This window comes from Plodia interpunctella, chromosome 4, assembly GCF_027563975.2.
Source record: "Plodia interpunctella isolate USDA-ARS_2022_Savannah chromosome 4, ilPloInte3.2, whole genome shotgun sequence".
NCBI lineage: Eukaryota > Metazoa > Arthropoda > Insecta > Lepidoptera > Pyralidae > Plodia > Plodia interpunctella.
Window position 1 is genome coordinate 4062349 of NC_071297.1, and position 12991 is coordinate 4075339.

The following is a 12991-nucleotide window of genomic DNA, read 5'->3' on the forward strand; positions in this document are numbered from 1 at the left end:
TATGGATTTATGTTACTTCAACCAATGTCTTTTAATTTAAGAAAAAGGATGACGTCTCGGGATGACGTGGTAAAACATGACAATGACAGAACAGACAATCAGATACAAGCAAAAGCAAATGGCAAAATATAGTGCCAAGTGGTGGTGGAATAATGTTTATATATTGTAAAATACCTTCTTCTTATAGATTTCTAATAACTTTATTTTCGTTTGGTATTGGTATTTAAAGTCTGTTAATTTACCTTAGTAAGAAGTGCATCATATTTCCTATATTCATGTTCGCTGAGTGTAACATACAATGTCCGACAATAAAAAGTTTGATTTTCCCCACGAAGGGGACACATCGGACAACATCGATAGCTATGTAGCAGTGTCCACTAGTGAAATATCCAGTGCTGCTGAAAGTGTTAGATCAACTAAGGTATAGTTAAAGAAAAATCGTCAAGATAATTCCCAAAAACCAAGGACATAACTTAAAAGCTTTGTATCTGTAACAATCAATCAACTGCGGAATTACCAATAAATATTACAATGCACTACTAAACAAACATTACGTCGTTCTTTACAATCAGTCAGCATTGATTTGAATTGCTGACATTAGTTTCTAGTTATTTAAATTGTACCACATATGGTTCCATATTTCAGACTCCACAGCGCAGTACATCATCATCCGACAGACAAATAAAGTTTGAGCGTGCTCAAAAGGCTTTAGAAAATGCTGCTCTTGTTTCTAAACGCATCAAAGAACATCGAAAAGCAACTGCTGAATTACTTGGACGACCATTTGGTGAGAAGGTTTTTTTTATCTCCAGTATCAGTTTTGCATTTACAACAATGACATTCTTATGTGATGAGTAATTTTGGCTAAATCAATGGCTGTACTGATGGCAATACTGGAAAACTGCTGTAGGCCTGTAGCATAAGTTTGCTAGTAAGTGAAATCATTAAATTCATGTAGAATTTAAAATGAAAAAAATCCTTGAACAATTATAAAAATATTGATATTAATTATTTTTTTCAACAAAGGTAATTTTAGTTCAACTTTTCATGTTATACATTTATTACTTTAGAGGAAGATGATGCTGGGGACACTGCTTCAGAAATGGCATCCACCATGAGTGAACGGACAGGCTACTCTGCTGTTACTGACACATCTACCACTTTGTCTGTAAAAGAGGCCTTAAACAGTAAGTACCTACTTATCAAGTGTACAAAATTCTATTTTAAGATAAATTTCCAATATGTAAGAAAAAATGTACTTTAGTTGCTTTATGTCCATACAATAATATTTATGGCATTACAATCACTCTAAATTATGACTGCAATTATGTGATTACTACTCTAAAATATGAATACAAATTTTATAAAGTTTGATCTTAAGTAATAGGATAATAGGGGAAAAAAAGAAAATTATAAACTATTAGGGCAAGGAGGAGTCAGTTATTATATTTAATACATAAAATGTATTAAGTGAGTAACTCCTAGTATCTTATGTTACAGTACCTGGTATTAGTGAAAGTTTAGCAAATACTTTAAAACAAAAGGAACTTCTAATGGAGAGAATTAAGCAATACAAGGAAATTAGTAAAAGACCATCATCTATCAAGTCTTCCAGTAGGAAGGAGTCCATAACAAATATAAAAACAGAAGTAAAAAAGGTAAATAAAAATAAATACTTATGTTTTAAATTTATATTACCTAGTTATAATTTATGTTCAAATAAAACTGTACATAAGTTGCACACATAAGAAGTCTTAGTTTGGTCAATTATTTGGTGTAACTCTGATGCTAAAACTGGCCCAGCCCAAAAGCTCAATACAATCAAGTTTCAATGAGCCGTATTCAGATCAAAGTTTTTTTTTTTCATATACAATTTTTTATAGACTTCAGATAATATGGATTTGACTCAACTTATAAGCACTGTAAAAGAGAAGGAAAACATGTTAAGTGTAATGCAAGTGAAAATGAAAGCAATGGAAACTACAATATTGGATTTGCAAGAAAAACTTAATGAGAAGGACCAAATTATTGAAGCTAAAAATATGGCGACAACATTGATGTCAGATAGTTTGAGTAAAAAAGGTAAGTCAAAAGTTTGGGACCCTAGAATAGAAATCTTATCATTTTATTATTTAAGAGCTGTGCTCTTGTTGGTGAGTATTCACCACACCTATGTCTTTCAGTCTCTTATATTTTTGAGCCTTAAAAGAAGTGTTTATATATAATTAAATAAGTATTATCTTTTTCAGACAAAGATTCAATGATATTACTAGAAGATACAAGGCAACAAATGACTAAAATGCAGGAAAATTTTGTGTCTATGGAGTCTGAATGGAAAGAAGAAAAGCAAAAACTATTGAAAGAAATTGAAGTCAAAGATGAAAAGATAAAAAATCTAGAGGAAGCAAACACTATACTGGAAAATTCACGATTTGAAATAAGTTTAGCTCATTCAAAATTAGCTGAAGAATTGGACCTTAAAAATAAAGAAATTCAAAATCTTATGGCAAGTATAGACAAATTATCACAAACCAAAGCAGAGACACCGTCAGTTAAAGAGTTAGAAGATGTGGAAGAAGAAAAAGGTTCAAAAGAAATAGCTAGTATGGTTGAACTGACCAAGAAAATTGAGTTATTGGAGGAACTCAATTGTCAGATAAGAAAGACAAATAAAGAATTAGAAAATAAACTAGCTACAACTAACGAAAATAAGTCACCAGGAACTGGTTCCCCTGTTAAGAAAGGAAGCCCTCTACCAGCCCGTAAAGGCAAAAATGTAGCTTCCAAATTGAAATCACCTTGGAGTAACTTGTCTTCCGAATCAACATCTCAAGAAGCAGATAAAAAGTCAAATAAAAATGAAATAACAAAATTGGAAATGTTAGTGAAATCTCTCAACAAAGAGATTTTAGAAAAGGAATATGTAATATCTCAACATCTTTCCTTGATAGATGAATTACGTGCATCAAATTCAGAGAAAGAAGTTACTATTCAAACCCTCGAAAGTGTAGGTAAAGAAACTAAAATGAATACTGTAGATGTTGGTGTTGCAACTGAATCTAACATTGTTTCTGACGAATTGGAAGCTAAATCAGGTGAACCTGATGAGTCACTAAATATTCTTGAGCTTAATGATAAATTGAAAGCTGCTCAGGAACAGATTGGTTTGCTTAATACAGATATTGACACTGCCAACAAAAATATGATCAAGGTTAAATCAAACCACAAATTAAAGATCAAGCAAATGCAAAAGACAATTGACAACTTCAGTAAAGTATCAGATGCAAATGCTGAGATTGTGCGGCTTAATGAAGAAGTGCACCAATTGTCTCAAAAAGTTGCGGAATTAGAAGAGGAAAAGGGTAATTTACAATTACATCTTGTAGATTATGATAGCAGCAGATGTAAGTATATGTCTAGATGTCTTTTTATATTGAACTGTACCCACATAAGGCGCGGGATGATTCTGTGTTTGCAATATATATATATATAATTTTAATATCTTAATTTCAGTAACCGATACTGAAGTTTACAAAAAAATGGTTGAAATGGAAAGTTTGGCAGAAACAAGACTAAAAGCCATAAGCACATTGGAATCACAAAAATTCGATCTTGTACAAGGTAAAATATAATTAATATATCAGGCTACAAGTTGCGCCGCGGGGCTTTACTACCGTGGCATACATAGAGTACTTTTCAGAATTTCGGGATACAAAGCACTCTATGCGCTCTTCCACATTATATTCCTCTAATATTTGATGAAATATTCATCAAAATCCGTCCAGTTGATTTTGCGAGATTGAGTGGAAACCATGTTCACAGCCAAAATTTTAACATATTTATCTTATTAGTGGGACACTGATGTCTAATATATGTATCAAGTGTTATTTGCTAACACTGATATAATATAGATCACACTTAAAATACTTAAAAATATGTGTTAAGTGTTGACATGTTACATGTTTCATTCCAGAGCTCCATGAGCTGCAACAAAAGTATGTTGAAATGGAAGATAAATTAGCAGATATGTCTCAATACCAAAATGAGCAAGTTTGTTCTGAAATGAAATCAGTGCAGTTGGAAGAACAAATAGACGAACTCATGGCATCTAAAAAAGAGTTGGAACTAATTATAGATAATCTAAAACTAGACAAAGATCAGTTGAATGGAAATATAAAACGTTTACAAGAAGAAAAAGAAGAAATTTTTCATAAGTTAGAACATTACATTCAAGAAAACATTGATCTTACTGATAAACTTGAAAAATTGAGTGCAGAAAAGGTTAGTTCTGCAGAGTCTATTGAAATTGTTGAATCATTAACAACTCAAGAAAAGCTTGAACTTGAGGAATACAATAAAGGCAAGGGGAATGAACCTCTCGATGATGAATTCAAACAATCTATTGAAGATAGTGATGGACATAAAACTATACAAAATTTGATGGAGCAAAGTGTAGATTTGAACAAAAAAATTGAATTGTTCACACAAGAGCGACAAGAAGTTATGGAAAAGATGACAATAATTCAGACTGAAAATGAAGAATTGCTTGGTAAAATAGAAGAACTAAATAATAATTGCAGCGCTATGCAAGCTAATATCGAGTTATTAAATAACGAAAAATATGAGTTACACACTTTAAATAACACCCTTAACCAACAAATTGAAGAACTGAAACGTGAAAGGTTAGATATTATGAAAGAGGCCGTTGAAGTTTCTAAACCTAGTGTAATAGAGGAATCTACTGAAACTGTATCTGATTTGCCTCAAGATGAAAAATTATCAGGAGATAAAGGAAGTAAAACAAAATCTGTCAAGCAACTTACTAAAGAAATACTTAAATTGAAGAATACTATAAAAGAAAGGGAGGCGGAAATTGCTGATTGTCAAATGAAAATATTGTCTTTGGAAGAGAATCAAGAAAAGCAAAATGAAATTTTGCAAGCTAAATCGTCGTACGAAGCTAAAATTAATATTTTAACTGACGAGAACCAACAACTAAAAGAAAAATTGGATCAAAAAGATAAAGACAGTGATACTCAAAATGAATACTTGCATCTGAAAAATAGCTATGATGACCTCCAAACAGAATTACAAAAAGTGCATAGTGAATATGCATCTGCACTCAGTGTTAGAGATGCTCGAGTAAATGAATTGGAAAATTTGTTGCTTGAGTATGAAAAACAAGTATTCAATTACAATAACACTTTGCAGCAAAAAGACAAAGAACTCACTGAATACATAAATCAAATAACGAAACTAAATGATGTTTCTCAAAAACTGAAATCTACGATAGAGATACTTGAAGAAGAGAAACATAATGATCCTAACGCTGAACTTGTGAAAACGCTGAATAAACAAATAGCTGCATATCAAAAGAAATTATCAGAGAATGAGGATAAATTAAGAATTTTAGAAGATGAAAAAGTTCAACTTCTGTCGCTGAAAGGTGCCCTTGAAACTAAAAATAATAACCTTGACATAGAACTAAAAAAAATGCAAGATACTTTAATAGAAAAACAAGCTCTTATAAAAGAATTACAAGCGCAGCAGAAGAAATATTCTGAAGAAGTATCAAGTGTAATGCTTGAAGCTAAAGAGCGCGACGAGGAAATTCATGAAATAAAGTTACAACTACGAAAAGAGTCTATAGAGAATGAAAAATTGCGCACAATTTTGTCACAGAAAGAGAAAGACATAGAAGATTTAATTTTAGAAAATGAAGTTGAAAAGAAAAGAATTGAAGAACAAAGGGTAATTCTATCAGAGAGAGACCAATTGAAAGAACAATTTGAAGTAGTTGAAGCTAAAAACAAAGAACTGTTAGAAAAGTTAAAGAAATTTGCTGTAAATATAAAGAAAAAATCAACCATGTACACTGAACTGGAAAATCAATTAAACGATACCCAAAAACAACTAGAAATTAAAAATGATCAGATTGAGCAGTTCTTAATACAAATATCGACACTTCCATCATTGCAAGAAAAAGTGAAACTTGCAGAAGAAGAGATAAATAGACTTCAATCGTTAAAAATATCATTAGAACAACAAAAGTCACAAGATGTTGTACAAATGCAAGCGCAGCTTAAAGACCTCGAAGAGAAGTTGGCTGTAACGTTGGACAAAATGTCAGAATTAAATGATGCCCTGACAACGTCGCACAGAGAGTTGCATTTTGTTCAAGAAGAGAACACTAATCTTAAAACACAAGTTGATGCATTACAAAATAAAATAGTTGAACATGAAATTGAACAAAAGAACAATTTCAATTTAATTACTAAGATTTCTTCTTTTGAGTCCGATTTAAACAAAAAACAACAAGAGATTAATGAATTATTAAGTAGGATCGAAATTCAAGAGCAGCAATTATTTGGTCACGCTGCTAAAGTGCAAGAAAGAGATTTATATATTGAAACTTTAGAAGCCGAAATAAATAAACACAAAAATCATATCTGCCGTTTAGAAGAAGTTATTTCAGCCATGGAGGATAGGCGACATTCTCTTGAACGGAAAGCAGATCAATTAGATAGCCAGTTACAAGAAAAACAAAAAGCTTACAGTGAGTATTCAAGTCAAGAAGATCAACTGGTTAGTCGGCTCGCAGTTCTTATGGATCACGATAGGGTGGTTGAAAAACAACTATATGAAATTGAAAGTGATAATAAAGAACTACAATATAAGATCCAACATTTAAATGAAGAAAATCAAAGACTTAAAAAAGCGCTTTCTGATATACAAGAACATTGCAATACAATAGAAGAAAAGGCTAGTAAAACTGATGCGTATGAAGCTGAAATAATCAAATATCAAACACATGTACATAATTTAGAATCCAATTTGAAAAAGCTCACCCAAGATTATCAAACTCTCTTGGTCCAAAGAAAGCAAGAAATAGAAGAACTGGAAACTGAATTCAACACACAAATCGAAGATGCTATTAAGGAGAAAAAGTCTCTAAGTGAGAAATATGAAAAAATTAGTGAGCATGTTACGAGTTTAGAACAGAAGCTTCAAGAATATAGAAAGAAAATAGAAGATCTTTGTTTAAATATAGAAGAACTAAATAAAATAAATCAGGACCTAATCGAAAAATCTGCTAAAAAAGGAGATGTCGTATCTCCAGATTATACTGAACAGTATATTAATGAAATAAATAATTTAAATGCTTTGCTCAACAGAAGAAATGACGAAATTTATGAATTGAATAATAAAATACTGGAATTACAAAACAATAATATTTCCGTTGTGTCTTCATTAGAAAACAAGATATCTGATCTTGCCTCAAAAAATGAAGCATTTTGTATAGAGTTAAATGACATAAAACAATCGAATGAACAGCTTCAAAAACATATAGTGCAGAAAGAAGAAATCATAAAAGAGATGAAAGATAAGAAACGAGTTTCATTCGAAATGAATATACCTAAAACAGAAGGTATGGTTATTTCTTCTACAATAGAAGCCTTAAGTGATGAAGAACCTAAAATATGTGATATGTCATCCCTTGAATCCCAAATAGTCTCGAATGTAGACCCACAAATGGAAAGTAAAAATTCTGCCATGAAAATTTCAGAATATTTCCAAACAGCGTCAACATCTAAACCAGACGATTTTGAGAAATCGATAGAACCTCCAATTGTACCAAAGAAGAGTTATCTGTGTTATAAAGGACAAGATGAATCTTCAGTAGTAGTTGCTGATCCATTTAACTCTGATGAAGGATGGGGCTTCGGAGATAGTGAAGATTCTGAAGTTGTTCCTGGGATGTCACATCTTAACGAACAAGTACTACAGTTGAAAAAAGAAAATCAGGCGCTCCAGGGTGACTTAGAAGCTAATAATGTTAAACTTCTAAAAGCTTTGAAAAAGCTGAAAGAATTAAAAGCTAGCAATGACTCATTAACTAAGGAACTAAAATTATCCAAAGAAATTTCACAATCATCATTTTTGGATTCGGCTATTGAAGATGAGCTACGTTTAAACATTCAAGGATTGGAAAAGAAAATAGAAGAACTTCAGGCTGATTTGATGAAGGAAAAGAAGGAAAAAGAAGCTGTTAAAAAACAAAACGAAGTGTTTAATAACGCCAACGATAAGTTTGTGGAAATGAAAGAGAAAATGGACAACGAAGTAGAATTATGGAAATACAAATTCAAAGAAGTGAATGATAAATTGTCTTCTATGCAGTGGGGATCAAAAGACACACCAGAACATAAACCATCAACAGTCCATTCATCTGTGCCAGATAACGTGAGTAAAGAGGAAATTACTAAACTGGAAAGGGAAAACGATGAATTACAACAATTGGTTGAACAATTAGCGTCGAAAAATAAAGAACTATCTATTAAACAAGATAAGATGACAAATAAATTTAATAACTTACAAAGTCAAATACAACAAAAGTCATGTGAAAGTTGCGAAAATCTAAACAAGCTTATATCAGAGTTACACAGCAATAACCGTGAATTACTAAATAATAACGAGCAGCTTAAGCAAAATTTAAATGCATTAGAAATGCGCTTCAATGAATTGGTCGCGAATAATGACAAACTTAAATCCAGTAAGGACGAAATGCAAGCTGCGTTTGAAAAAGATCTAAACGAAAAGTCAGTCGAATATTCTCAATTACAAATAGATTTACAATCTGCGACTGTTTCGGAAAGCGAGGCAAAAAATAAAATCGTGGAACTATTATCGCAAATGGAAGATCTTAAATCAAAATTAAATGAAGAATTTAATAAAACCAAATTGCAAGGATCTGATTCATTATTGTGGTCAGAAAAATGTGATGCATTGCAAGAACAAATAATGGTTAGCCAACAAGATAAACAGCGCGTTGAAAAAAATAATCAAGAACTATTAGACAAATGCGATTTTTACACAGAGCAGATCCGGAAATACGAGGAACAGTGCAAGGATTTTGAAAACAAAATACACGAGCTCAATATCAAGATCTCTGAAAATATTGATAATGATGTAAACTCAGATGAAATTATTAAATTGAAAGCTAAAGTACAGCAATTAAATACTGAAAATGACGAATTACTATCCACTGTTACCGAGTTGCGGTCTTCCATTGCAAGCGCAGTTGACCAGCGTGGCTTTGAAATATCCGAACTATGGAAACAACATTTAGCGCAAAGAGAGGCAGATTTCCAGAAAACCGAACAGGAGCTTCGATCTGAGTTAAATGCTGCTGAATCTAAATATGAGCAATTGCTGGATAGTGTTCAATCATCAAGCCAAGAAGAGACAAATAAACTTATTATGATCGAACAGGTCAACGCATTGCAGACTAAATTAAAAGATAAAGAAGAACATTTGATTAATTTACAAGACAAGTATGCAGAAGTTATGAATCAGTTGGATATGCAACGTTCAGAGCTTGAAGATGAAAAAATTATGCATGACAATAAACTAATTACACAGCAGGATGAATATGAAAAACTTATGCATGAATTGAGAGTCAAACATCAACAGTCTGTAGAAGAATATGAAGAGAGTTCCAAAAATCTACAATCTGAATTAACTGCTACGAAAGATCAAAATGATTTATTAAATCAAAAGTTAGAAGATGCTATCAATAAAATGATGGACTTAGAAAATAGGATCACAGATTTGGATAATGATATTAAACTGAAAGATAGTGAAATATACCGAAAAACTTTAGAATACACACATAATTTATCTCAAAGAAATGAAGAATTCGAAAATGTCAGGAAACAACTCATAGAATATGAAAAGAAAGTAGAAGATATAACTTACGAAAAAGAATCGGAACTTGCTATTTTACGTTTAAAAATACACGAAAATACAGAACACTACGAGGGTAATAAAAATGAGTTGGAAGCTGAAAAGGATAGTTTAAATGAAGCCTTAAACGCAAAAATCGTAGAGTGCACGAATTTGAATAAGTATATTACAGAATTGAAGCAAGCATTAGAAGAACATTCGAATAATACAGCAGAAATGCAATTAGCATTAGAAAGCCAAGAGGTAGAAATAGTGACGCTAAACGATGAGATAGCTAATTTGCAAAAGATGATAAGCGTGTCGGCTGGCAAAATTGAAAAACACGTGACATTTTCCTCTGATACGAAACCGGATTCGGAGTCGGAATCACCTGAAACGCTGAACAAGGAGTTACTAGATGCTGTTCCTAGAGCAGAACTGGACCTCGCTTTGTATATGTTACACCAACGAGATGTGCGCTGTGAAGAACTGACAATGGAGCTCACACAGTTATTGGAAGAGAGAGATACTTTACAGCTACGTCTATCCGACAGCCTTCGTTCAAATGAAGAACTCAAATTGAGATGTAAAACTGCTGGAATCGACGACTCTTTCGATTCTAGCCAGGAGACAGTAACGGAATTACCCAGTATCTCAGTAGACAAAGAGCAGCAGTTTGTTGACATTCATCGCGGCCAAACATCGCGCAGCAGCAGCATAAGTGATCCTGACGGAGATAAACCAAAACTACAAGCTAAGTAAGTGTAATGATTCGTACGATATAGTTTCTGATAAATATTTTAATGTTGATTAGTTGCATCAGCTTATAATCACTGGATTTATATTAGTACGTGAACGTACGTACGTAATGAAGTTTTCAATTTAAAAATTATGAAGAAATTCTATCTTTATAAAATTATAATTTATGATAGTAGGATCATTCAAAAGAATGACCATTCTTAATTCTCTTTACATTCCGATTTTCTCTCATCTCGGTTCCTGATATCTTTCCAGCCGTTTACGTATTACCTCTTAATTTACGTTACTGTTAACGTTTTCTGCAACTAAATATGTTTCGTGATAATGCGAAGATTTGTAAGGAGCTTTTGTTGTCAGTCGTCCGAATGCCAAATTAAAATTAAAAGCCAATCAAATTGTTAGATTATCGGAGCTGCGCAGCGTGAAGCACAGCCGGGACGTGAGGCTGCGGCAGGAGAGTGAGCAGCGACAGCTGGGGCTCCGCCTCATGCAGCGCGACGTGGCACTGCTGCCGCCTGAGGCGCGCGACCAGCTCGCGCAGGCGCACCACACGCTCTGTAAGACATAGTATCCCCTACATATTATAGAACAAAGTCCTGTATCGCGTCTGTCTATCCGCGATAAACCCAAAAACTAATAATGCATGGATTTTCATTCGTTCAACAATAGATAGTGTGATTCCTGAGGAAGTTTTAGGTGTAAATTTCTTATCTTTTTACCCAAGCAAAGCCGAGATGGGCCGCTAGTAATATGTCCCAAACAGCCCAATTTTTTAGGAAGAAACTGGAATATACGTGAAGTTAACTATGGTTGCTTTGGCCTTTAATCATGTCGTACGACATCCACCAGATGATAGGGAGTTGTCATTTTCTAGGGCAGAACCACACGTACAAATCACATCACGAAGCCCAGAATCTGGGAACTGGCCATCGACCAGAAGTCAAGTGTTGCCTATCACTCTCAAGGCTTATATTCCTAAGTCGATTCGTATATACATATCCACGAAAGAGCATCACGTGTCACAAAATACCGAATAAAACATTGTTAATGTCGATTACACAAATTCAATATTGATTTTCTGTTTGCAGCACGAGATTCTCAGAGTACGTCCACTGTTTTGCTGAATTGGCTTCGAGGAAAGAGTACACCAAAAGTGGTCCATATGTGAGTTAAGAGCTTCAGAAATTTCCAAATAACAATATCCAGGTAAACTGCCGAGCGTATGTTTCTAGTAGGGCTTAACTCTGTTTTCTTACAAGTCTTATGCAAACAATCTTACCATGTCCTTTTATGATTTTAAAGAAATATAGGTAAATAATTTTGAATACACTTTTTAGGAAATTACTGTCGTGATTATTAAATGTTTTTTTGCTTTAGATTGTATAGATTTGAACTACTATTTGATTTATTCTTAATTTTTTGATTTGGTTTCAATAAGTACTGTGAAGATTGTTTACATGTTTGTTACTTGTTAGAAAAAAATGTGGTTATATATTTTGTTGATGTTTACTATCGATTGTACCTGTCAAAACTATAATTCTATCAATAAAGAGGGTATTGCATTTATATAAATTTCCATAACGATACAATTTTAAAATGTTTGTAGAACATTTCATAAATTGTGGACACCACTCTTGTCCACTGAAAGATATTTAGCGATAGCCTGTATTTTTTTCGTGATCATATTATGTTAGGTATGTATAATCATTTTGGTCATCATCATTTCGATTAAATAATTTAGTTTATGTAGGTTCCTTTATATTCGTTCAGTCTGCACTACTTTCCAACTTATTTTAGAATATGATAACTATTTACTAGAATTTGTTTATTTTTTTTTTCATCATAAATTCAGCTATCGGACTAAATATCTGCGACAAATACGAACGAACGATTTTTATTTGAAATTTAAAACCAATTGATGCATTCCTTTCCTACAAATTTTAGTTTAGTTCAATGGCTAGAATACTAGACTTTCTGCTTCGTCCTTCCCCATTCTTGTATAATTTCTTGTTTCCATTTTATTATTATGCACATACTTAGACATTTAACATTGGAACCAGTTATTTTTATTGCAAAATATAATTACTTTATAGTAACGTTCCTTTCAGAAATAATGAAAATATTTCTATATCTGTGTGATTGTTTAATTCGGTAATATATGTTTTAAGGGTATTCAAATGATGGCTTTGTTTTTAAAATTTTAAAAGTCCATAAAATAATGAGAACATCAATTCGAAGCGTGCCTTCTCGTTCATTACCAAGTGTAAATGTTATTGAAATGTAAGAACGAAATTTTTCATAGAATCATTATTATTGATTGTATATATATTTTATCAGGTCCGATATGAATGAGGATCCTTGTATATGACATTGTAAATTTGTTTTGTTTTTCTTTTTCATTAAACTATATTTCAAATAATATTTGACTTTGATTATTACTAGGTATATAAGCAATATGAAAAGGTACCTCTTCATTCACGAATTTGTAAAGAACCTGTAGAATAAA

At 32.4% G+C, this 12991-nt stretch overlaps 1 protein-coding gene across 1 annotated transcript; it reads left to right on the top strand.

Moving 5' to 3' along the window:
- The first annotated feature begins 90 nt into the window (after positions 1–90).
- LOC128669375 (myosin-2 heavy chain-like) lies at positions 91–12904 on the top strand. Its single transcript, XM_053744168.1, has 10 exons — positions 91–421; positions 646–787; positions 1071–1187; positions 1501–1658; positions 1884–2082; positions 2250–3404; positions 3514–3621; positions 3974–10484; positions 10888–11042; positions 11574–12904. The coding sequence occupies exons 1-10, from the start codon at positions 299–301 to the stop codon at positions 11651–11653; spliced, it is 8748 nt and encodes a 2915-aa protein (XP_053600143.1). The 5' UTR covers positions 91–298; the 3' UTR covers positions 11654–12904.
- Positions 12905–12991: the final 87 nt, after the last annotated feature.

What these genes read in the sequence shown, in the direction of transcription:
- LOC128669375 (XM_053744168.1), top strand. Translation starts at nt 299, where the DNA reads ATGTCCGACAATAAAAAGTTTGATTTTCCCCACGAAGGGGACACATCG. An exon ending in TAAAAACAGAAGTAAAAAAG is followed by an intron (nt 1,659 to 1,883) that starts GTAAATAAAAAT and finishes AATTTTTTATAG; the next exon opens with ACTTCAGATAATATGGATTT. An exon ending in AGATTATGATAGCAGCAGAT is followed by an intron (nt 3,405 to 3,513) that starts GTAAGTATATGT and finishes TCTTAATTTCAG; the next exon opens with TAACCGATACTGAAGTTTAC.